This window comes from Coregonus clupeaformis, chromosome 40 (genome assembly GCF_020615455.1).
Source record: "Coregonus clupeaformis isolate EN_2021a chromosome 40, ASM2061545v1, whole genome shotgun sequence".
Lineage (NCBI taxonomy): Eukaryota > Metazoa > Chordata > Actinopteri > Salmoniformes > Salmonidae > Coregonus > Coregonus clupeaformis.
In genome coordinates this window covers 9682539-9708867 of record NC_059231.1, presented here as the reverse complement: position 1 = coordinate 9708867, position 26329 = coordinate 9682539, and the positions used below count along the sequence as shown (strand labels likewise).

The 26329-nt window shown below is 45.3% G+C and overlaps 1 protein-coding gene across 4 annotated transcripts; it reads left to right on the top strand.

The window, feature by feature from the left end:
- On the top strand, window positions 1-25249 carry ttll4 (tubulin tyrosine ligase-like family, member 4). Of its 4 annotated transcripts, XM_045212072.1 has the most exons (20): window positions 1-94; window positions 963-2701; window positions 2792-3258; window positions 7072-7154; window positions 7292-7349; window positions 12654-12772; window positions 12994-13104; window positions 13225-13301; window positions 15875-16069; window positions 16296-16378; window positions 16594-16722; window positions 16830-16952; window positions 17164-17262; window positions 22662-22796; window positions 23033-23146; window positions 23458-23548; window positions 23917-24124; window positions 24363-24430; window positions 24557-24621; window positions 24776-25249. In XM_045212072.1, the coding sequence occupies exons 2-20, from the start codon at window positions 1034-1036 to the stop codon at window positions 24927-24929; spliced, it is 4047 nt and encodes a 1348-aa protein (XP_045068007.1). In that variant the 5' UTR covers window positions 1-94; window positions 963-1033; the 3' UTR covers window positions 24930-25249. The 4 variants fall into 4 exon arrangements, with proteins under 4 accessions (XP_045068007.1, XP_045068006.1, XP_045068005.1 ...); XM_045212071.1 differs by having other exon boundaries at window positions 963-3258; window positions 7295-7349; XM_045212070.1 differs by having other exon boundaries at window positions 963-3258.
- The last annotated feature ends 1080 nt before the right edge of the window (window positions 25250-26329 follow it).

Here is a 26329-nt window from a genome sequence, read left to right as displayed (position 1 = left end):
CCCCCCGCCAGTGACAGAGCTGCCTCAGTTTGTGGTTGCTAGGAGGCGACGAGGGGGATTCCCTTGTGGGACTTTTGTAATCGATAATCTTCAGGTAATGGTAAACATTTCATAGTATATTGTAACCATGTACGCTATAGTGAGTATTTAACTAGCTAGTACAGCTAGAGGCCTCTGAAATTCGTTGAATTGTTTCTCCGAGGTTGTTAGTTTTAGATCTAGCAGATTTTGGGGGAGTCGTCCAGAGCGTGTACTGTAAATGTTATCCATTTTTCACAACTAGCTAGTTAACGTTAGGCCGGGCTTTGAACGTGCTTCAGGATTTCTAGTCAGTTAACGTGACCGATATTACATATTCCATTAGAATTTAATCTACATATTGAATTGAATCTACCGGTATTGCCCGGTAGCTAACGAACGCTAGCTGGTTAGCAAGTATTGACAGCTAGCTTCATGTTGAAACCACATAGCTGGCGACCGGCTATTTCACCATACGGTACCGTCACCGTGTAATTAAAAGTGCTGATACATCCGGTCGACATGATACTTGCCAACTGGCTAGTTTATTGCTAAGCTTACGTTACCGGTATTAACCAACTTCTCTCTGGTTACACTGACTGTCAATTAACTTTACTTAGCTAACTGGAAAGCTAGCTAACTGTGAACCAGAATTGCTATCCTTTCATCTAGCTAGATATTATGCCTCGTTCATGTCATGTCGGAAACTCGGGGCCTCCGAGTTAAAATGAACATGTTATTTGCGTAGAGCTTACTATTGGTTGATTCTGATACTTTCCAAGTGGGAAACTCCGGTATCATCTTTCTAAAAACGAGTAAGCAAGTCACATTTCAGCGTTTCCGACATGGCGTTGACGCGGCTTTCTAGTTTCATGTTGTCATCAGACCACGTGTGTCAATTTAGGTGATTCTGATTTGTAATTTCATCAATTGATTTGTTTCAGTGGCATGGTAATCCCCTAACTCCCTCAATTCCCTGATAAGTCCATGCCAGGAGGGTGTGAGATGGCACTTGATGGCCTCCAATGGAACTAAAGGCAAGTTGAAAACACGGGCCTTCCAGTCATCAACCCTCACTATTCGAGCCAAGTCTGCAGTGTTTCATACTGCTAACAGTCACACTAGTCCCCTCAGCCCCAGAGAGAAGCCCCTTCAGTACTCCGCCAGTGTCCCCCGGGTTGCCAGTGACTCTATAGGTCAGCTGAATGAGAGGGTGGGTCAGACTCAGAACAACCAGCTCCACAGTGCCTCAGGGACCCCTCTACAACGTGCCTACAACCGTTCTGTGCCTACAACCACTAACCTAACGAACAAGCCACAGCGTCCTGGTAGCGTGGGTGCTAATTTAGCTAATGGTCGCTGTCAACCATCTGTTCTCTCTAAGAGTACACAGCTGTCCAGTGCTGACGTTATCTCATACAGACATAACGCTGGTGTGTTGGAGCCAACCGTTCACAGCTATAGGCCCAGCTGGAGCTTGGCTGTGTCACCCCAGCCTGTTCCCTATCCCACCTGTCCATCTCCACCAAAGGCAGAACGCATCTCAGACTCGCAGAACAACGCAGCATCACAACCTGCTGAAAGCATCACCACCAGCAGCAGCAGCAGCAGCAGCAGCAGCAGCACCATCACCAGCAGCAGCACCACCACCAGCAGCAGCAGCAGCATGCCCACCAACCAGTCAGTCCCCTGGACCAGTGGCAAACTGAGAGGCCATAACAAAGGGGTTATGAGGCCCTCTACGGGTAAAGTGCCTTCCCGTCCCAGACAGGAGACTACCCAGACAAGAGACTCAGCAAAACCTTTGTCCCAGCTGACCCAGTCAGCTTCCTATTGCCGTGGGGGGGACAATGGGGACGGTAAAACCCAGACTAAGTTCACACACCACACCCCCAACACAGTGCCTTTTCAGGATAGATCACCCCACCCACCCAACACAGTGCCTTTTCAGGATAGATCACCCCGCTACAATGACGTGGCACGGGATCAGATCTGGAGGCTCCAGGATCCATGTCAGTTTGAAAGCCTGGTGGCAGCAGACATGGAGGGGGCTGACCACACCCAGAGGCTGGAGTGTTGTGCTGCTGGCCATGTAAGTCATGGAACTCCTCCTAACACACCGGCAGAAAGGATCAGGAAGTCAAGCTCTGAGGTGGAGTTCACTGAGGCTGTGAGGAAGGTGACACAGTCACGGAGCGCGGTCACCCCTCATCCCAGGAACGAGACTGTTAACGGAGTTACTACTGGACCCTCGGGGTCCAGCACGGATCCAGTCAAGGTGGACAAAGGTATGACTACTAGCTCTGTCAGCTCTGTGTCAGTCATCCACAGCCCTGCTCCAGCCAAACCCTCTGTACCACTCTGCCTTACTAAGAGAGACCAGGAGACGGAGCCCTCAGTCTCTCCTGTGTCCATGGAGGCCTCCAGCCTTGACAACAACACCACAACAAACAGTAGTAGCACAACAGCCTCCATTGCACCTCTACCCCATGCAGGTATAACTCCAACCCAGTCCCCTACCCAGTCCAGTGCCACAGCTAGTGCCAGTGCAGGGATAACTCCAACCCAGTCCCCTACCCAGGCCAGTGCCAGTGCAGGGATAACTCCAACCCAGTCCCCTACCCAGGCCAGTGCCACAGCTAGTTCCAGTGCAGAGATAACTCCAACCCAGTCCCCTACCCAGGCCAGTGCCAGTGCAGGGATAACTCCAACCCAGTCCCCTACCCAGGCCAGTGCCAGTGCAGAGATAACTCCAACCCAGTCCCCTACCCAGGCCAGTGCCACAGCTAGTTCCAGTGCAGGGATAACTCCAACCCAGTCCCCTACCCAGGCCAGTGCCACAGCTAGTTCCAGTGCAGGGATAACTCCAACCCAGTCCCCTACCCAGGCCAGTGCCACAGCTAGTTCCAGTGCAGGGATAACTCCAACCCAGTCCCCTACCCAGGCCAGTGCCACAGCTAGTTCTAGTCCTAGTTCCATCCCAGAGAACACTGAGGCTGGTTCAGGGTCTACTCAGAGTCAGAGGCCTTCCGTCACCTCGGTGACCACCCAGATATCTGCCATACACCTGACCAAGGAGAGGAGTGTCCTGTCTCTACAGGGGGGCCACAGCCACAGCCCCTCCCAGTCCCCACCTGACCTGGAGAGGAGTGTCCTGTCTCTACAGGGGGGCCACAGCCACTCCCAGTCCCCATCTGACCTGGAGAAGGAACAGCAGGCTGAGTCACCTCAGCTCTCCAGGTCAGTTCTCTCTCACATACTACAGGCGATAGTTAGACTAGATGGCATAGCATGGGAGGTAACTCAGTTGGTAGAGCATGGCGTTTGCAACGCCAGGGTTGTGGGTTCGATTCCCATGGGGTATGAAAATTAAAAAGAATAATGTATGCACTAACTGTAAGTCGCTCTGGATAAGAGCGTCTGCTAAATGACGTAAATGTAAAATGTAATGTTTTGAGCGCTGGGAAAGTGATATATCCTTTTATCTACATCCCCAGAGTCAGGTGAACTCGTGGATACCATTTTTATGACCCTGCGTGCAGTTTGAAGGGCGTTGCTAACTAGCGGTAGCGTAATTGCTAACTAGCGTTAGCGCAGTGACTGGCAGTCTATGGGTTCTATTTCCGGCTGGCGTTAAGGCGGCGCCAGTGTAAAAACGCATGTTAGTTTGTAATTTTGTCATGTAAAAACTGGATCACTGGCATTCTCAATTTATGTTCAGCAATTTACCTATTTACACTGCTCAAAAAAATTAAGGGAACACTAAAATAACACACCCTAGATCTGAATGAATGAAATAATTTTCTTTACATAGTTGAATGTGCTGACAACAAAATCACACACAAATTATCAATGGAAATCAAATTTATCATCCCATGGAGGTCTGGATTTGGAGTCACCCTCAAAATTAAAGTGGAAAACCACACTACAGGCTGATCCAACTTTGATGTAATGTCCTTAAAACAAGTCAAAATGAGGCTCAGTAGTGTGTGTGGCCTCCACGTGCCTGTATGACCTCCCTACAACGCCTGGGCATGCTCCTGATGAGGTGGCGGATGGTCTCCTGAGGGATCTCCTCCCAGACCTGGACTAAAGCATCCGCCAACTCCTGGACAGTCTGTGGTGCAACATGGCGTTGGTGGATGGAGCGAGACATGATGTCCCAGATGTGCTCAATTGGATTCAGGTCTGGGGAACGGGCGGGCCAGTCCATAGCATCAATGCCTTCCTCTTGCAGGAACTGCTGACTCACTCCAGCCACATGAGGTCTAGCATTGTCTTGTATTAGGAGGAACCCAGGGCCAACCGCACCAGCATATGGTCTCACAAGGGGTCTGAGGATCTCATCTCGGTACCTAATGGCAGTCAGGCTACCTCTGGCGAGCACATGGAGGGCTGTGCGGCCCCCCAAAGAAATGCCACCCCACACCATGACTGACCCACCGCCAAACCGGTCATGCTGGAGGATGTTGCAGGCAGCAGAACGTTCTCCACGGCGTCTCCAGATTCTGTCACATGTGCTCAGTGTGAACCTGCTTTCATCTGTGAAGAGCACAGGGCGCCAGTGGCGAATTTTCCAATCTTGGTGTTCTCTGGCAAATGCCAAACGTCCTGCACGGTGTTGGGCTGTAAGCACAACCCCCACCTGTGGACGTCGGGCCCTCATACCACCCTCATGGAGTCTGTTTCTGACCGTTTGAGCAGACACATGCACATTTGTGGCCTGCTGGAGGTCAATTTGCAGGGCTCTGGCAGTGCTCCTCCTGCTCCTCCTTGCACAAAGGCGGAGGTAGCAGTCCTGCTGCTGGGTTGTTGCCCTCCTACGGCCTCCTCCACGTCTCCTGATGTACTGGGCTGTCTCCTGGTATCGCCTCCATGCTCTGGACACTACGCTGACAGACACAGCAAACCTTCTTGCCACAGCTCGCATTGATGTGCCATCCTGGATGAGCTGCACTACCTGAGCCACTTGTGTGGGTTGTAGACTCCGTCTCATGCTACCACTAGAGTGAAAGCACCGCCAGCATTCAAAAGTGACCAAAACATCAGCCAGGAAGCATAGGAACTGAGTGGTCTGTGGTCAACACCTGCAGAACCACTCCTTTATTGGGGGTGTCTTGCTAATTGCCTATAATTTCCACCTGTTGTCTATTCCATTTGCACAACAGCATGTGAAATGTATTGTCAATCAGTGTTGCTTCCTAAGTGGACAGTTTGATTTCACAGAAGTGTGATTGACTTGGAGTTACATTGTGTTGTTTAAGTGTTCCCTTTTAATTTTTTTGAGCAGTGTATTTTAGCCATGCAGGTCCCATTTTGGACATGTGTTAAACCCCCTCCACGATGTAGGCTACGTGTCCGTTCCCATCATGAAATGAGACATGAGAACCCCAGTGAATAGGTGAACCTTGTATTTAGAAGTTATCTGTAACCTGTAAAAATGGCTTGTTTTCCGTTTTTGATATGTTCAAAACTCCTCAGGTCTACTATAATGAAGGCTGTTTCAACAACAATGCATGTCTTTTTTAATCCTAGAGATTTTAGGATATCATTACATTTCTTTGTTTGTTTTGCTTGTTTTTCATTTTAATTTTATTACAACCAAACTTATTAGAATGATTCACCTTCCTGGTATTATGGTTCAAACGTCCGCTTGGAGATGTGTGAATGCGATCTGATCTGTAAGATGGTTCCGATTTTATGTTCATAGAACATGATTTGGGAGCAGTGTAACGGTGAGTGGATATTCTCCCTTTCTATTTATATTGGATCTTTGTCCAGCTACTGTGAAATTTTGAACGTGCGTAAAACCCTCCGTAGTCTGGGTTGTTTTAATATGATATGCCCTCGGGAAGCAATTATGGCGCCTGTAAGTGTGACAGCCTATTTTAAAACAAGTTGTTGTTTTGATTAGAATTATTCTTTCTCTTTTTAAGCCTTATCAATCATTTATTTAATATTGCTTATTGACTATGTTTGGCATGTCCATGCTCAGCTATATTGCAATTTTTGGGTAGGCCTAGCCCCTATATCATTGTGAATGCTCTTGAAGCCATGCAATTACTTAGAACAATGTGGACTGCAAATGGGTTCATGTTAACATATTTAGCAAAGATGGGTCTACATTTTATTTAATTTCTTTAAGCCATTTAACAAACTATAAAGGACTAACATTTAGAAGTGGAGTTGATTCCAAGAAATACATAAAAGACTGTAAATACACAACTTGAATCAACCACATATTTCGCCATTAACGTACGTTCTGATTGGCCAGTGAGGGGCCAAGCCTCGACACACCCACAACTTGTTTATTCATCAAAACCCCGCCCCAAAAATATTTCTGACACACCCCTGAACCCATAGCGCTACCGCCTGCGCTTAGATTGACCATTGGTTTGTTAAAATAGAGCCCTGTGGGTATCTGCTAGCGTAGGCCATAGACTTCTTCATCGTGCTAACGCTAGTTAGCATTGGATCGCTAACTGCCTCTAACGTCCTTCGTACTGGACACAGAGACATACAAACGGTATCCAGATGTAGACCCCTGTAGCTCAGTTGGTAGAGCATGGCACTTGCAACGCCAGGGTTGTGGGTTCGTTTCCCACGGGGTGGGGCCAGTATGAAAATGTATGCACTCACTAACTGTAAGTCGCTCTGGATAAGAGCGTCTGCTAAATGACTAAAATGTAAATGTAAAAATGAGTTCATCTGGCTCTGGGGAAGTAGAGAAAAGACCTCATTGCCCACATCCAGAAGGATCCCTTTAAGTAGATCACCAGTACATTTATTGTGTTGTGTCACATTTTTATCGAGGTCAAAGTGGGTGATATGAGGAGGAATTAATCCTGATTTTTGTAAGCTAAATAAAGGCTAAGAGTCTTGCTTTGTAATATTTGGGCTTATCATGAGAGTAACAATATGTCATGTCTGTCCATACAGTCCTCTGTGTTGTCTAGGGAACTCGGTGAGTGATAGGTTATTGTGAAAAGCTTTTCACTATCGGGTGTCTTGCTTGAAGTCTTTCAGGTTTATTTTCCCTGTCTGTCCACACAGTCCAGAGAGTGATGGAGACGGAATGGAAGACGAGGTTCCTGATGACGAGCTGGAGAATGACTGCGGTGGTGATGATGATGATGGTGAGGAGGAGGAAGACCCCTTTAACTATTCATTTAAATTCAATTCATCTAGACATGTGAAAAATGACACCATTTAATTGGACGGCTGTAGCTAGGCTAACATAATGAATCCAATACGATACCCTGTTTCTCCTCTGAAGGGTCTGACTGCTCCTCCATGAGCGATGCCTCGTCCACAGCCTCCATGCCCGTCCGGTAAGTTTCATAGCTTTGGCTTTTCTGTATTGTTAAATGTTGATCAAATCATTTGAAATTGTTCGAAATACTTTGTGGATTTTTAATTACTATGTTTGTTACAATGATTCTATTGAAACCCTTCTGGTTTCTAAGGTTTTGTCCGTATAGAGATGTATTGAAAGGGAAAAAGACGTTGTAAAGTTTTTAGAATATAAACGTGATGGGCTATATTGTGACAATGATGTCAAGTCTGTTTTTGGTTATCTGTCAGACCACAAATTCACCTGGGTCATGAAATGAATCTGAAACGGACCAGAGAGTAGGCTATATTTCCCATCATGGTTTCAGACCTGTCATCTAGGTATCATTTGAGTTTAACAGAAGGTTCAGTTAGTTATAGATAATATTGTTTACAATGCCAGGAACTCTTGTTGTTAATCTGTACACTTGACACAGAGCGACCTCTGGGGGAAAAAAAAAAAAAAAAAGGCTTATTGAAAAAGAAGGGTCAACACTGCAAATATTGACTCTTTGCATAAACTTAATGTAATTGTCAATAAAAGCCTTTGACACTTATGGAATGCTTGTAATTATACTTCAGTATACCATAGTAACATCTGACAAAAATATCTAAAAACACTGAAGCAGCAAACTTTGAAGACCAATACTTGTGTCATTCTCTCAACTTTCGACCACAACTGTGTTATCTCCAAGTCAATGCCATTCACTCCCAGTACAACAGAACCGATCCAGACCACTAGAACAGAACCGATCCAGACCAGTAGAACAGAACCGATCCAGACCAGTAGAACAGAACCGATCCAGACCAGTAGAACAGAACCGATCCAGACCAGTAGAACAGAACCGATCCAGACCACTAGAACAGCAGCCTACATGACTGTCATGTGAGTTTTGTTCTTAAATTCTTTGCCCAGATAATTGCCATTATCAGACAATTGTTTTTAGTTGATCAGATTGTACTTTGTTTGAAGATGATTAGGAGGAAGACTGTTGTAACAGAATGGGTTTGATTTGATCTTGATGGTGTTGTATTGGTTTGGTTTAATAGACTCCTTTTTTTTTCTTTTTTTTGTTACCGGATGTCTCCTGTCATTCCAAAGACATGGCTGAGCATACTCTGGGCAAAAATGACCTGCTAGGTACCAACTAGCCTTGTTGTTTGACCCCCTCTGTTCTGGACCTGCTAGGTACCAACTAGCCTTGTTGTTTGACCCCCCTCTGTTCTGGACCTGCTAGGTGCCAACTAGCCTTGTTGTTTGACCCCCCCCCTCTGTGGACCTGCTAGGTACCAACTAGCCTTGTTGTTTGACCCCCTCTGTTCTGGACCTGCTAGGTGCCAACTAGCCTTGTTGTTTGACCCCCCCTCTGTGGACCTACTAGGTGCCAACTAGCCTTGTTGTTTGACCCCCTCTGTTCTGGACCTGCTAGGTGCCAACTAGCCTTGTTGTTTGACCCCCCTCTGTGGATCTGTATGACCAGGAAGTAGGCATGTTGTTTGACCCCCCTCTGTGGATCTGTATGACCAGGAAGTAGGCATGTTGTTTGACCCCCCCTCTGTGGATCTGTATGACCAGGAAGTAGGCATGTTGTTTGATCCCCCCTCTGTGGATCTGTATGACCAGGAAGTAGGCATGTTGTTTGACCCCCCTCTGTGGATCTGTATGACCAGGAAGTAGGCATGTTGTTTGACCCCCCTCTGTGGATCTGTATGACCAGGAAGTAGGCATGTTGTTTGACCCCCCCTCTGTGGATCTGTATGACCAGGAAGTAGGCGTGTTGTCTGTGTCTGGCACGGTGGCAAAATGGAAGAAGAAACCTGTTGAGAAACTCGTCAGGGATTTATGTTGTGACGTTCAACAAGTGTAGCTACAGTCTGTGTGTGTTTGATAATATTCCCAGTGTTCGCTGTTAGGATGATTTATTGCATCCTCCCTGTTTTAAAGCCTCTGTGTTCTAATGCCACAGTGTTACTGTGTGTTCTAATGCCACGGTGTTACTGTGTGTTCTAATGCCACGGTGTTACTGTGTGTTCTAATGCCACGGTGTTACTGTGTGTTCTAATGCCACGGTGTTACTGTGTGTTTCTAATGCCACGGTGTTACTGTGTGTTCTAATGCCACGGTGTTACTGTGTGTTCTAATGCCACGGTGTTACTGTGTGTTCTAATGCCACGGTGTTACTGTGTGTTCTAATGCCACGGTGTTACTGTGTGTTCTAATGCCACGGTGTTACTGTGTGTTCTAATGCCACGGTGTTACTGTGTGTTCTAATGCCACGGTGTTACTGTGTGTTCTAATGCCACGGGTGTTACTGTGTGTTCTAATGCCACGGTGTTACTGTGTGTTCTAATGCCACGCGTGTTACTGTGTGTTCTAATGCCACGGTGGTTACTGTGTGTTCTAATGCCACGATGTTACTGTGTGTTCTAATGCCACGGTGTTACTGTGTGTTCTAATGCCACGGTGTTACTGTGTGTTCTAATGCCACGATGTTACTGTGTGTTCTAATGCCACGGTGTTACTGTGTGTTCTAATGCCACGGTGGGTTACTGTGTGTTCTAATGCCACGGTGTTACTGTGTGTTCTAATGCCACGGTGTTACTGTGTGTTCTAATGCCACGGTGTTACTGTGTGTTCTAATGCCACGGTGTTACTGTGTGTTCTAATGCCACGGTGTTACTGTGTGTTCTAATGCCACGGTGTTACTGTGTGTTCTAATGCCACGGTGTTACTGTGTGTTCTAATGCCACGGTGTTACTGTGTGTTCTAATGCCACGGTGTTACTGTGTGTTCTAATGCCACGATGTTACTGTGTGTTCTAATGCCACTGAGCGTTACTGTGTGTTCTAATGCCACTGAGCGTTACTGTGTGTTCTAATGCCACGGTGTTACTGTGTGTTCTAATGCCACGATGTTACAGTGTGTTCTAATGCCACTGAGCGTTACATTGTGTTCTAATGCCACGGTGTTACTGTGTGTTCTAATGCCACGATGTTACTGTGTGTTCTAATGCCACTGAGCGTTACATTGTGTTCTAATGCCACGGTGTTACTGTGTGTTCTAATGCCGCTGTGTGTTCTAATGCCACTGTTACTGTGTGTTCTAATGCCACGGTGTTACTGTGTGTTCTAATGCCACGGTGTTACTGTGTGTTCTAATGCCACGGTGTTACTGTGTGTTCTAATGCCACGGTGTTACTGTGTGTTCTAATGCCACTGAGCGTTACTGTGTGTTCTAATGCCACGGTGTTACTGTGTGTTCTAATGCCACGGTGTTACTGTGTGTTCTAATGCCACTGTGTTACTGTGTGTTCTAATGCCACGGTGTTACTGTGTGTTCTAATGCCACGGTGTTACTGTGTGTTCTAATGCCACGGTGTTACTGTGTGTTCTAATGCCACGGTGTTACTGTGTGTTCTAATGCCACTGTGTTACTGTGTGTTCTAATGCCACGGTGTTACTGTGTGTTCTAATGCCACGGTGTTACTGTGTGTTCTAATGCCACTGTGTTCTAATGCCACTGTTACTGTGTGTTCTAATGCCACTGTGTGTTCTAATGCCACTGTTACTGTGTGTTCTAATGTTACTGTGTTCTAATGCCACTGTTACGGTGTTACTGTGTGTGTGTTCTAATGCCACTGTGTTAGATTGTTCTAATGCCACTGTGGGTTACATTTACATCATTTAGCAGTCGCTCTTATCCAGAGCGACTTTGTTACAGTGTGTTTTCTAATGACACTGTTACTGTGTGTTCTAATGCCGGTGTGATGTACAGTGTGTTGTAATGTTACTGTGATGTACAGTGTGTTGTAATGCCGCCAGTGTGTTGTAATGCCGCCAGTGTGTTGTAATGTTACTGTGATGTACAGTGTGTTGTAATGCCGCCAGTGTGTTGTAATGCCGCCAGTGTGTTGTAATGCCGCCAGTGTGTTGTAATGTTACTGTGATGTACAGTGTGTTGTAATGCCGCCAGTGTGTTGTAATGCCGCCAGTGTGGTAATGCCGCCAGTGTGTTGTAATGCCGCCAGTGTGTTGTAATGCCGCCAGTGTGTTGTAATGTTACTGTGATGTACAGTGTGTTGTAATGCCGCCAGTGTGTTGTAATGCCGCCAGTGTGTTGTAATGCCGCCAGTGTGTTGTAATGCCGCCAGTGTGTTGTAATGTTACTGTGATGTACAGTGTGTTGTAATGCCGCCAGTGTGTTGTAATGCCGCCAGTGTGTTGTAATGTTACTGTGATGTACAGTGTGTTGTAATGCCGCCAGTGTGTTGTAATGCCGCCAGTGTGTTGTAATGCCGCCAGTGTGTTGTAATGTTACTGTGATGTACAGTGTGTTGTAATGCCGCCAGTGTGTTGTAATGCCGCCAGTGTGTTGTAATGCCGCCAGTGTGTTGTAATGCCGCCAGTGTGTTGTAATGTTACTGTGATGTACAGTGTGTTGTAATGCCGCCAGTGTGTTGTAATGCTGCCAGTGTGTTGTAATGCTGCCAGTGTGTTGTAATGCCGCCAGTGTGTTGTAATGCCGCCAGTGTGTTGTAATGACGCCAGTGTGTTGTAATGCCAGTGTGTTGTAATGCCAGTGTGTTGTAATGCCAGTGTGTTGTAATGCCGCCAGTGTGTTGTAATGCCGCCAGTGTGTTGTAATGCAGCCAGTGTGTTGTAATGCAGCCAGTGTGTTGTAATGCCGCCAGTGTGTTGTAATGCCGCCAGTGTGTTGTAATCGCCAGTGTGTTGTAATCGCCAGTGTGTTGTAATGCCAGTGTGTTGTAATGCCAGTGTGTTGTAATGCCAGTGTGTTGTAATGCCAGTGTGTTGTAATGCCGCCAGTGTGTTGTAATGCCGCCAGTGTGTTGTAATGCCGCCAGTGTGTTGTAATGCCGCCAGTGTGTTGTAATGCCAGTGTGTTGTAATGCCAGTGTGTTGTAATGCCAGTGTGTTGTAATGCCAGTGTGTTGTAATGCCGCCAGTGTGTTGTAATGCCAGTGTGTTGTAATGCCGCCAGTGTGTTGTAATGCAGCCAGTGTGTTGTAATGCCGCCAGTGTGTTGTAATGCCGCCAGTGTGTTGTAATGCCGCCAGTGTGTTGTAATGCCGCCAGTGTGTTGTAATGCCGCCAGTGTGTTGTAATTCCAGTGTGTTGTAATGCCAGTGTGTTGTGCAGCCAGTGTGTTGTGCAGCCAGTGTGTTGTAATGCAGCCAGTGTGTTGTAATGCAGCCAGTGTGTTGTAATGCCGCCAGTGTGTTGTAATGCCAGTGTGTTGTAATTCCAGTGTGTTGTAATGCCACTGTGTGTTACTTCTCCAGTATAGCGGATGAGGAGCCGACGAGCCCTGACTCCGAGGGGGAGCTGAAGCCAGCTCTGGTCCCCAGCATGTTCCCCCTTCTCCCCCCCACGCTCTACTTCAGCACTGCCAACCAGAGAGGTAAGACACGGCTTTACCATGTTGACCAATGGTACACATATATATTTTTTACGTCCTTGTTGAGATCAAAAGCCTTAACACTGCCCTCAACCTCCCCATCCTCCATGTGTAGAGAGATTGCTGCCCTCTATCCGTATGGTACTGTGTAGCCCCGTAGTCCCGTAGTCCCGTAGTCCCGTAGTCCCGTAGCCCCGTAGCCCTAAGTTGTGGCTGTGTTTCAGTGGAGCCCCTGCCACCGGAGCAGAGGAAGCTGCTCAAATGGAAGATGAGCGCTGTGACTCCCGCCGTGGTCAAACACACCATCGCCAGGTCACACTTCAAAGTCACCAAGGGTGAGTTACTCCTCAACCCTGTTTCTAGCTCGTACCTATTGAAATATAAAGAGATCCTGTATGTTGATATTTGTGTGAAAAATGAAACATCATTAAAAATAAACGTTATTGTTGTTGCAGAAAGTCATGATTGGCTTGGCTGCTGGGGTCACCATATGAAGTCCCCTGGATTCAAGGCCATCAGGGAATACCAGAAGGTGAGAGGAGACAGGACTGGACAAAAGCAAGCCTGGTCCCAGATCTGTTTGTGCCATCTTGACAACGAATATGGTTATTGTCATGCCATAGGAGTTGGCAAGATAGCACAAACACTGTAATGAGTGAGCCTCTCACTCTCTCCCCCCTCATGGGCCCCTCGCAATTGTATAACATTTAAACATGCAATTAAAGAGGTCTCAGCGATCAATATTGAACTCAAAGCACACTGTTTTACAAATAAAGATATCTCATAGGGCTTTAAAATACGGCGCGCACGAAATCGCGCATTGTATAGCTTCCTCAGGTAGTGAATTAGCACCAATTTGAATTAGGTCTAAATCAGGGTTTATGTTAGCCGGTTATATCAGTCTAGTGTATATATAAATAATTGAATTAATCTCAATTGAACAAAAAAATACAAAAGAAATAGCCTAATTTGTCAGTCAAGAATTCATGACAATCACTGGATTAGCTTGCATGTCAAAATATCTTGGTATTCTGCATTCCTGCTTGGACCTGTTAGATGTAACATCTTGTTTATTGAATACCATCTCGGTAGTCTTACACTTCTTGGTAAAGCAGTGTGAATTACTTTAGACGACTCAAATGTATTCTATTGTGTGACGCTGCTAAAAATAAAATAAAAAATTCGGTGCCACCAACTGAAGAAGTTAGTGACACCGGGGGGAAATGTTAGTCTGTAGCCCTGTACCAGCCAAACAAGAATAATGCTATTGATTTTTATTATTATTATTATTGATTCAATCTATTAATCTTTTTGTTTCAATTTAGCTGTGATTTGCCTGACTGTTGTGCGCTCTCGCTCTCTCTCCAAATTCAATTTAAGGGTTTTATTGGCATGGGAAACGTGTGTTAACATTGGCTTTATTGGCATGGGAAACGTGTGTTAACATTGGCTTTATTGGCATGGGAAACGTGTGTTAACATTGGCTTTATTGGCATGGGAAACGTGTGTTAACATTGGCTTTATTGGCATGGGAAACGTGTGTTAACATTGGCTTTATTGGCATGGGAAACGTGTGTTAACATTGGCTTTATTGGCATGGGAAACGTGTGTTAACATTGGCTTTATTGGCATGGGAAACGTGTGTTAACATTGGCTTTATTGGCATGGGAAACGTGTGTTAACATTGGCTTTATTGGCATGGGAAACGTGTGTTAACATTGGCTTTATTGGCATGGGAAACGTATGTTAACATTGGCTTTATTGGCATGGGAAACGTATGTTAACATTGGCTTTATTGGCATGGGAAACGTGTGTTAACATTGGCTTTATTGGCATGGGAAACGTGTGTTAACATTGGCTTTATTGGCATGGGAAACGTGTGTTAACATTGGCTTTATTGGCATGGGAAACGTGTGTTAACATTGGCTTTATTGGCATGGGAAACGTGTGTTAACATTGGCTTTATTGGCATGGGAAACGTGTGTTAACATTGGCTTTATTGGCATGGGAAACGTGTGTTAACATTGGCTTTATTGGCATGGGAAACGGTGTTAACATTGGCTTTATTGGCATGGGAAACGTGTGTTAACATTGGCTTTATTGGCATGGGAAACGTGTGTTAACATTGGCTTTATTGGCATGGGAAACGTGTGTTAACATTGGCTTTATTGGCATGGGAAACGTGTGTTAACATTGGCTTTATTGGCATGGGAAACGTATGTTAACATTGGCTTTATTGGCATGGGAAACGTGTGTTAACATTGGCTTTATTGGCATGGGAAACGTATGTTAACATTGGCTTTATTGGCATGGGAAACGTATGTTAACATTGGCTTTATTGCCATGGGAAACGTGTGTTAACATTGGCTTTATTGGCATGGGAAACGTGTGTTAACATTGGCTTTATTGGCATGGGAAACGTGTGTTAACATTGCCAAAGCAAGTGAAGTAGATAGTAAATTAAAGTGAAATAAACAAAAAATGTACAGTAAATATCACTCACAAAAGTTCAGAAGGAATAGACATTTTAAATGTCATTATGTCTCTATACAGTGATGTAACGATGTGCAAATGGTTAAAGTAAAAAAGGGAAAATCTACATAAATATGGGTTGTATTTAAATGGTGTTTGTTCTTCACTGGTTGCCCTTTTCTTGTGGCAACAGGTCACAAATCTTGCAGCTGTGATGGCACACTGTGGTTTTTCACCCAGTAGATGAGGGAGTTTATCAGAATTGGGTTTGTTTTCGAATTCTTTGTGGATCTGTGTAATCTGAGGGAAATATGTGTCTCTAAAATGGTTATACATTTGGCAGGAGGTTAGGAAGTGAAGCTCAGTTTCCACCTCATTTTGTGGGCAGTGTGCACATAGCCTGTCTTCTCTTGAGAGCCAGGTCTGCCTACGGCGGCCTTTCTCAATAGCAAGGCTATGCTCACTGAGTCTGTACATAGTCAAAGCTTTCCTTAAGTTTGGGTCAGTCACAGTGGTCAGGTATTCTGCCACTGTGTACTCTCTGTTTGTGGCCAAATAGCATTCTAGTTTGTGCTGTTTTTTTGTTTTTTTTGTTAATTCTCTCTCTCTGTTTTTTTTTCTGTCTCTTTTCAGTTGAACCACTTCCCCGGTTCGTTCCAGATAGGTCGTAAGGACCGTCTGTGGAGGAACCTGTCGAAGATGCAGGCTCAGTTTGGTAAGAGGGAGTTCAGCTTCTTCCCCCGCTCCTTCGTTCTCCCTCAGGACATCAAGCTGCTGAGGAAGGCCTGGGAGGACCGTGGTAGCAGGCAGAAATGGATCATCAAACCGGTAGGTGGTTAGTAGACTGCGTCTGAAATGGCCAAAAGTCCACTATATATAGGGAATAGGTTACCATTTGGGACATAGCCTTGGTGTTTCTTCTGAAGTGGATGTATTGGGATGTGTATTAGTACTGTATGTATAGTGAGACGAGCTCTAGTCTTGATCAATGTAATATAATTCCCTCTTGGTATATTTCCTCCTCTCTCTCTCTCTCTCTCTCCTGTTGCCCTAGCCTGCGTCTGCTCGGGGTATTGGGATCCAGGTTATTCACAAGTGGAGTCAGATGCCGCGCAAGAGACCACTGCTGGTGCAGAAGTACGTAAGCTGTCTGGGAATGACAGACCCTTCTCCTAGTGGTGTGAATGGGATTGTAGCCTGGTCCCATATCGGTTTGTGCTGTCTTGCCAGCTTCTGACCATTTGGGACCAGGCTAGTGTGATTTGACCAGTAAACTGGACTGGGTTATGATAACAACATGCTATTGTCTCAAGGTCTTTTCTGAACGTTGTTTTGTGTTCTCTCTCTCTCAGGTATCTCCACAAGCCCTACCTCATCAGTGGGAATAAGTTTGACCTGCGTATCTATGTGTACGTGTCATCTTACGACCCGCTCCGTGTTTACGTCTTCCAAGACGGACTTGTCCGCTTCGCCAGCGTCAGGTACGTCACCTGATCATCATCTCCATCTTTTGATAATGTTTGATTACACTTTAGTTGAAGCCAGAAGATATGATGCTTTATAACAGTGATTGGGTTGTTTTGTGTAGATATTCCTCTTCCATGAAAAGCCTTAGCAACAAGTTCATGCACCTGACAAACTACAGCGTGAACAAGAAGAACTCCGAGTATCAGAGCAACGACAGTGACAAGGCCTGCCAGGGGCACAAGTGGTGAGCGAGGACGGGATGGGCTTATGTTAGCAGATAACAAGGCTTTTTCATTGGACAGATGGACTAACGTGTGTGTGTGTGTGTGTGTGTCCGTGTTTGTGTGTGTGTCCCCGTGTTTGTGTGTGTGTCCCCGTGTGTGTGTGTGTGTGTGTGTGTGTGTCCCCGTGTGTGTGTGTGTGTCCCCGTGTGTGTGTGTGTGTGTGTGTGTCAGGGCTCTGAAGGCATTGTGGCAGTACCTAGGTTCCAGGGGGGTCAACACTACGCTGATCTGGGAGAAGATCAAGGACATCGTCATGAAGACCATCATTGCGTAGGTCACAGAATGAAATACTACACTTCCAGAGCCTTCTGAAAGTATTCATCCCCCTTGACTTATTCCACATTGTAGTGTTACAGCCTGAATTCAAAATGGATTACATATTTATTTCCTCACCCATCTTTTTTTATTTATTTTTTATTTAACCTTTTATTTAACTAGGCAAGTCAGTTAAGAACATACTTATTTACAATGACGGCCTACACCGTCCAATCCCGGACGACACACAATGCCCCATAATGACAGTGAAAACATGTTTTTAGACATTTTTGCTAATTTATTGAAAATTAAATACAGAAATATTACATTAAATAAGTATTCACACCCCTAAGGCAATACATGTTAGAATCACCTTTGGCAGTGATTACACGTGTATCTTTCTGGGTAAGTCTCTAAGAGCTTTGCACACCTGGATTGTACAATATTTTAACATCTTTAAACAATTCTTCAAGCTCTCTCAAGTTGGTTGTTGATCATTGCTAGACAGCCATTTCCAAGTCTTGCCATAGATCTTCAAGCCAATTTAAGTCAAAACTGTAACTAGGCCACTCAGCAACATTTAATATCTTCTTGGTAAGCAACTCCAGTGTAGATTTGTCCATGCGTTTTAATTTATTGTCCTGCTGAAAGGTGAATTTGTCTCCGTGTCTGGTGGAAAGCAGACTGAACCAGGTTTTCCTCTAGGATTTTGCCTGTGCTTAGCTGTATTCCATTTATTCTTGTCAGTGGCAAGGACTAGGGAGTTTTTGGGGATAAGCATCCCCATAACATGATGCAGCCACCACCATGCTTGAAAATATAAAGAGTGGTACTCAGTGATGTGTTGTGTTGGATTTGCCCCAAACATAACGCTTTGTATTCAGGACATTAAGTTCATTTATTTGCTACATTTGTTGCTGTTTTTACGTTAGTGCCTTATTGCAAACAGGATGCATGTTTTGTAATATTTTTATTCTGTACAGGCTTCCTTCTTTTCACTCTGTCATTTAGGTTATTATTGTGGAGTAACTACAATGTTGTTGATCCATCCTCAGTTTTTTCCCATCACAGCCATTAAACTCTAACTGTTTTAAAGTCACCATTGGCCTCATGGTGAAATCCCTGAGTGGTTTCCTTCCTCTCCGGCAACTGAGTTAGGAAGGGCGCCTGTGTCTTTGTAGTGACTGGGTGTATTGATACACCATCCAAAGTGTAATTATACCATGCTCAAAGGGATATTCAATGTCTGTTTTCTTTTTTTTTTTTACCAATAGGTGCCCTTCTTTGCAAGGCATTTGAAAACTTCCCTGGTCTTTGTGGTTGAATCTGTGTTTGAAATTCACTGCTCGACTGAGGGACCTTACAGATAATTGTATGTGTGGGGTACAGAGATGAGGTAGTCATTCAAAAATCATATTCAACACTATTATTGCACACAGAGTGAGTCCATGCAACTTATTATGTGACTTGTTAAGCACATTTTTACTCCTGAACTTATTTAGGATTGCCTGAACGGGGTTCAATACTTATTGACTCAAGACATTTCAGCTTTTTATTTTTATTTTTTAAGTCTAAAAACATAATTCCACTTCGACATTATGGGGTATTGTGTGTAGGCCAGTGACACAAAATCTCAATTTAATCCATTTGAAATTCAAGCTGTAACACAACAACATGTGGAAAAAGTAAAGGGGTATGAATACTTTCTTAAGGTACTGTATAAGGTCCCGCAGGTGACAGAGCAGAAACTATACCAAGGAACTGTCCGTAGATCGCGTGATGAGGCATATATCTGGGGAAGGGTATGGAACAATTTTTTTTGTGTATTGAAAAACTTTCCAAGAACACAGTGGTTTCCATCATTGGGAAATGGAAAAGATATGAACTACCCAGACTCTGCCTAGAGCTGGCCGTCCGACCAAACTGAGCAACCGGGAAAGAAGGACCTTGGTCAGGGAGGTGACCAAAGAACCCAATGACCACTCTGACAGAACTACAGAGTTCCTTGGCAGAGATGGGAGGACAGCAGTCTCTACAGCACTTCACCGATCTGGGCTTTATGGGAGAGAGGCCAGACGGAAGCCACTCCTGAGAAAAAGGCACATGACAGCACGCCTGGAGTTTGCAAAAAGGCACCTGATAGACTTGAGCATAAGGCAAAAGATTCTGTGGTCTGATGAGACAAAAATGTAACTCTTGGCCTGGAGTAAAGCACCGCTCATCATCCGTGGTGGCAGCATCATGCTATGGGGATGCTTTTCAGCAGCAGGGACTGGTAGACTGGTCAGGATAGAGGGAACAATGAATGGAGCCAAATACAGGCAAATCCTTGATGAGAACCTGCTTCAGAGTGCAAACAACCTTAGACTGGGGCAAAGACTTACATTCCAACAGGACAATGACCCCAAGCCTACACCCAAAGCAATGCTGGAATGGCTTCAGTACTAGAATGTGAAAGTCCTTGAGTGGCCCAGCCAAAGCCCAGACTTGAATCCCATTTGAAAATGTGTGACTTGAAGATTGCTGTTCCCCGCTTGGCCCCATTTAAATTAACAGAGCTTGACAAAATCTTCAAGGAGGAATGGCAGAAAATCCCCAAATCCAGATGTGCAAAGCTGATACAGACCTACCCAAGACGACTCAAAGCTGTAATCCGCGCCAAAAGCGCTTCTACAAAGTACATACTCAGCGGTGTGAATACTTACACTTCCGGTCAAAAGTTTTAGAACACCTACTCATTCAAGGGTTTTCTTTATTTTGACTATTGTCTACATTGTAGAATAATAGTGAAGACCTCAACTATGAAATAACACACATGGAATCATGTATTAACCAAAAAAGTGTTAAACAAATCAAAAATATATTTTAGATTCTTCAAATAGCCACCCTTTGCCTTGATGACAACTTTGCACACTCTTGGCATTCTCTCAACCAGCTTCACCTGGAATGCTTTTCCAACAGTCCTTGAAGGAGTTCCCACATATGCTGAGCACTTATTGGCTTCTTTTCCTTCACTCTGCGGTCCAACTCATCCCAAACCATCTCAATTTGGTTGAGGTCGGGTGATTGTGGAGGCCAGGTCATCTGATGCAGCACTCCATCACTCTCCTTCTTGGTAAAATAGCCCTTACACAGCCTGTTGAAAAACAAATGATAGTCCCGCTGCAGAATGCTGTGGTAGCCATGCTGGTTAAGTGTGCCTTGAATTCTAAATAAATCACAGACAGTGTCACCAGCAAAGCACCATAACACCTCCTCCTCCATGCTTTACGGTGGGAAAGACCAATGCGGAGAACATCCGTTCACCCACACTGCGTCTCAAAAAGACTTGGCGGTTGGAACCAAAAATCTCCAATTTGGACTCCAGACCAAAGGACACATTTCCACCAGTCTAATGTCCATTGCTTGTGTTTCTTGGCTCAAGCAAGTCTCTTCTTCTTATTGGTGTCCTTTAGTAGTGGTTTCTTTGCAGCAATTCGACCATGAAGACTTGATTCATGCATGTCTCCTCTGAACAGTTGATGTTGAGATGTGTCTGTTACTTGAACTCTGAAGCATTTATTTGGGCTGCAATTTCTGAGGCTGGAAACTCTAATGAACTTATCCTCTGCAGCAGAGGTAACTCTGGGTCTTCCATTCCTGTGGCGGTCCTCATGAGAGCCAGTTTCTTCATAGCGCTTGATGGTTTTTGCGACTGCACTTGAAGAAACTTTCAAAGTTCTTGAAATGTTCCGTATTGACTGACCTTCATGTCTTAAAGTAATGATGGACTGTCGTTTCTCTTTGCTTATTTGAGCTGTTCTTGCCATAATATGGACTTGGTCTTTTACCAAATAGGGCTATCTTCTGTATACCACCCCTACCTTGTCAAAACACAACTGATTGGCTCAAACGCATTAAGAAGGAAATAAATTCCACAAATTACCTTTTTAAGAAGGCACACCTGTTAATTGAAATGCATTCCAGGTGACTACCTCATGAAGCTGGTTGAGAGAATGCCAAGATTGTGCAAAGCTGTCAAGGCAAAGGGTGGCTATTTGAAGAATCTCAAATATAAAATATATTTTGATGTGATTAACACTTTTTTGGTTACTACATGATTCCATATGTGTTATTTCATAGTTTTGATGTCTTCACTATTATTCTACAATGTAGAAAATAGTCAAAATAAAGAAAAAAAACCTTGAATGAGTAGGTGTTCTAAAACCTTTGACCAGTAGATTAAATTAAATATTTATGTATTTCATTTTCAATACATTTGCTAAATTGTTGTTTTTCTCAGCCATTTTGAATTCAGGCTGTAACACAACAAAATGTGGAATAAGTCAAGGGGTATGAATACTTTCTGAAAGCACTGTATTATAGTGTATCTAAGTCAGAGTTAAATACAACACTTTTATTATATACAGAGCAAAAATATTAACACAACATGCAACAATATCAAAGGTTTTACTGAGTTAAAGTTTATGAGGAAATCAGTCGATTGAAATAAATTCAATAGGCCCCTAATCTATGGATTTCAGATGACTGGGAATACAGATATGCATCTGTTGGTCACAATGGGCCTCAGGATCTAGTCACAGTATTTCTGTACATTCAAATTGCCACCGATTTAAAATGCAATTGTGTTCGTTGTCCGTAGCTTATGCCTGCCCGTACCATAACCCCACTGCCACCATGGGGCACTCTGTTCACAACGTTGACATCAGCAAACCTCTCGCCCACACAACGCCATACACGTGGTCTGCGGTTGTGAGGCCGGTTGGACGTACTGCCAAATTCTCTAAAATGACGGAGGCGGCTTATGGTCGAGAAATGAACATTTTTAAATTCTCTGGCAACAGCTCTGTTGGACATTTCTGCAATCAGCATGCCAATTGCACGCTCCCTCAAAACTTGATTGTGTTGTGTGACACAACTGTACATTTTAGAGTGGCCTTTTATTGTGCCCAGCACAAGGTGCACCTGTGTAATGATCATGCTGTTTAATCAGCTTCTTGATATGCCACACCTGTCAGGTGGATGGATTATCTTGGCAAAGGAGAAATGCCCACTGACAGGGATGTGAACAAATTTGTACACAACATTTTGAGAGAAATAAGCTTTTTGTGTGTATGGGGAAAGTTCTGGGATCTTTTTTATTTCAGGTCATAAAACATGGGACCAACACTTTACATGTTGCGTGTTTTTGTTCAGTGTAGTATCTATGGTCACAGAGTTAAATACAACACTAATTATAGTATCTATGGCGTAAGTCTTTTAATGAAGCTGTGGCATTATGTGTATCCCATTTTGAGTAATGAATTATGTCTTGTTACCACAGTCTGCAGGTATAATGCTTTAGAACTTGTTATAAGCATGTATGAGCATTTTTTAAAAATGTATTATAATCTGTTTTTGTCTCTATATATCAGGTCTGACACGTATGTGAACACGCGTGTCAAGATGCACCTGCGCTCCCCCTACAGCTGCCATGAGCTGTTTGGCTTTGACGTCATGCTGGATGAGAACCTCAAGCCTTGGGTGCTGGAGGTCAACATATCTCCAAGGTAACAGACGGATCATTCTAGCTGATAAAATACACTTGGGGAAAATGCCTCTCAGACTATGGATTTTCTATTTTGTAACAGCTTTAGTTTTATTACAACACCTTACCCTGTGCATTGTGTGAGCAGTGTTCTGCCTCGTATCAGTCTCGCTGATTGTGGCTTACTGACCCTCTGTGTATTCCTGCAGTTTGCACTCTGTCCTTCTGTCACTCCTTCATTCCCTCTCTCTCTATCAGCCTCCACTCCAACACAGCTCTGGACGTCGCCATTAAGGGTCAGATGATCAGAGATGTGTTGAACCTGGCGGGTTTCGTTCTGCCTCGGAGAGAGGTGCGCAGCTCCGCCAGCAGGTCAGTCACTGTCATTACACCACTGATCACTGCCGGTCCCGATTCCATCCCTTTCCCTTGGCCCTAACCCATCGATCTTTGCAGATCGGTAAGGTGGAATCAATATGGCTCCGTCACTACACTGCGTATACCTTTCTAGATCCTTCCGATCTGTAAACATTGAAGTGGAAGGGGGTAGGGAGTAATTAGGAATTTCTACTGGACTCACTCAACAGCCCATAAGACAATAGTGGTGTTCATCAATATCTTATTGTTTTTGCTTTGTGGATTGGTGTAATGACTTGGTTTGTGTTCTGTTGTTTGTTTTTGAGTGGAGGAACCTGGGAGAGAACCAGACCAGATATTTCTACTGATGAAAAAGTCAAACGGGCCTTCTACCTGAGCCAGCGCTTCGCAGACCAGGTACGTTCATGCAGCCCTGTCAGATGCTCCACGCAACTACTGGGAACTTTCCCAGACTTCAAGTCGTAAAGTCCGACGTGTGTTCAAGTCCAGGTCTTCCTGTGGTCTTCTATCGATCGGGTTGGTTAGTTACCTTGGAGGTTTCTCAGACGATCGATGCTGTAACTTGTCAGTCTGAGCTTATATTAATATAGGGGAAACACTGAAATCCAGCTATGTATAAAATCCCACTGAACCGCCTGGTTCCTCAAGACCCACTGAACCCCCTGGTTCCTCAAGACCCACTGAACCCTCTGGTTCCTCAAGACCCACTGAACCCTCTGGTTCCTCAAGACCCACTGAACCCTCTGGTTCCTTTCTCTCTGTAGGACTCCTCCTCCATCCTGGACGTTATGACTCCAGAGGACGTGCGTGTCCTGGCTGAGACTGAGGACGAGCTGAGCAGGAAGGGAGAGTTTGAACGGGTGTTCCCCTCCCACTGCTCCTCACGATACCTACGCTTCTTCGAACACCCGCGCTACCTCAACATCCTGCTCAACCAGTGGGAGACCAAGTATGGACAGAACAAGAGTGAAGGTAGGTTGGTCTGTCTGTCTGTCTGTCTGTCTGGATACGTCTCAACTGGCACCCTTTTCACTTTATAGTGCACTTCTTCTTTTGACCAGGACCAATAGGCAATGAACTATAGAGGGAATGGGGGTGCCAGTTGGAACATCCACCCTGTGTGTACGGTTGGTTGTGTGGCTGAATGCTCAGTCATTACCCTTCCATCTGTAACCACTAGGTCTGTTGTTTCCTTATGTCTTGTTCCTAGGAGTCGGTGTGCTCAGGGCTTTCTGTCAGAAAGGAGTCCATCTGGGTACGGAGGACCCTGCACATATAGTGAGTATTGGCTCTCTGTGAATGCTGTTCATTTAAAGAAACGCTCGTTTTTATATATATCTGGAGGTACTCTGCTGTGTTTGTAAACTATTGACAAGTTGTTTTTCTCTGGGTTTTTTTATCTAGTGGTCCAAGTCGACCTACGTTCCCAAGTTTGATTACCCCACCAGGCAGGAGCCAATCAGATCGAGGTAGGTGGAGACGCACGCCCTTTCCTTGTCGAGTTCATCATAGACCCTCTTTAGGCAGCCTTTTTTTTACCAGATCACAATATTTTCAAAGGAACTAACTCTGTTAACACACAGTGACGCAAGGAATTTCTCTCCATTCTTTCTCCTAAATAAGTCGCTGTTCCAGTGTGGTGGTGAGCCACAGAACCAGGTCCCAGCCAGACCAGGAAGAGTACTGTTTCAACGGGGAGGTGCAGAATGTCACCACCTCCCTCCCAGACATCGGCGTCCTGGGCTCCCCCAGCCCCTCTCCCTCCCTGAGGGGTTAAGGGGTTAGGCGGTTAGCCTGTCTCACTGGAGCTAGGATATCCTAACCGCACCGTAACACTGTTGATTAGACACCTTGGGCTTCCAAAAGAACCACACAAACATCACACACATTCACAGTTTGGGAAGGAGATGTGTATAGTGTGTGTGTGTGTGTGGGGGGGTTTATCAACCATTGCTGGGTGCTCAAGGCTCTCCCCTAACCCTTCTCTTGGTGCGGAGGTATATTCCACTTTTCACTCTATAGTCTTAACTGGAGTTGGGGAGAGATGGAGAACACTAACAGCTGGAGAAGTGGAGAGGGGGGAACTAACAGGTGGAGAGGGGGGAACTAACAGGTGGAGAGGGGGGAACTAACAGGTGGAGAGGGGGGAACTAACAGGTGGAGAGGGGGGAACTAACAGGTGGAGAGGGGGGAACACTAACAGGTGGAGAGGGGGGAACTAACAGGTGGAGAGGGGGGAACTAACAGGTGGAGAGGGGGGAACTAACAGGTGGAGAGGGGGGAACTAACAGGTGGAGAGGGGGGAACTAACAGGTGTATCTGATGTGATGTACTGGCCAAATTGATGACTGTTTAGATCACAGAGTTTTCTGATGGCGTTTCCATATTGTGGAGTGATGGAGCTGGATAGGGGAGGAAGGGGCTTCTCTCTGGACCGGGTGGACAGACAGCAACTTTGGCCAATTGGCTGAGGGGAAAGTGCAAGCTGCCCCCACCCACTTGGAACCATGTCTGCGTAGTAACACGTCCAATCAGATTCCACCCCTAGATGTGTTTACAGTTCATTCTTGCTCCTAACTATGGGGTGGGTATCTGTCTGCAGTCAGCCTAGCTACTAACTATGGGGTGGGTATCTGTCTGCAGTCAGCCCTAGCTACTAACTATGGGGTGGGTATCTGTCTGCAGTCAGCCCTTGCTACTAACTATGGGGTGGGTATCTGTCTGCAGTCAGCCCTTGCTACTAACTATGGGGTGGGTATCTGTCTGCAGTCAGCCCTAGCTACTAACTATGGGGTGGGTATCTGTCTGCAGTCAGCCCTTGCTACTAACTATGGGGTGGGTATCTGTCTGCAGTCAGCCCTAGCTACTAACTATGGGGTGGGTATCTCTCTGCAGTCAGCCCTAGCTACTAACTATGGGGTGGGTATCTCTCTGCAGTCAGCCCTAGCTACTAACTATGGGGTGGGTATCTGTCTGCAGTCAGCCCTAGCTACTAACTATGGGGTGGGTATCTGTCTGCAGTCAGCCCTAGCTACTAACTATGGGGTGGGTATCTGTCTGCAGTCAGCCCTAGCTACTAACTATGGGGTGGGTATCTGTCTGCAGTCAGCCCTAGCTACTAACTATGGGGTGGGTATCTGTCTGCAGTCAGCCCTAGCTACTAACTATGGGGTGGGT

What these genes read in the sequence shown, in the direction of transcription:
- ttll4 (XM_045212070.1), top strand. Translation starts at nt 1,034, where the DNA reads ATGGCCTCCAATGGAACTAAAGGCAAGTTGAAAACACGGGCCTTCCAG. An exon ending in TGGACAGAACAAGAGTGAAG is followed by an intron (nt 24,125 to 24,362) that starts GTAGGTTGGTCT and finishes TCTTGTTCCTAG; the next exon opens with GAGTCGGTGTGCTCAGGGCT. An exon ending in CAGGAGCCAATCAGATCGAG is followed by an intron (nt 24,622 to 24,775) that starts GTAGGTGGAGAC and finishes CTCCTAAATAAG; the next exon opens with TCGCTGTTCCAGTGTGGTGG.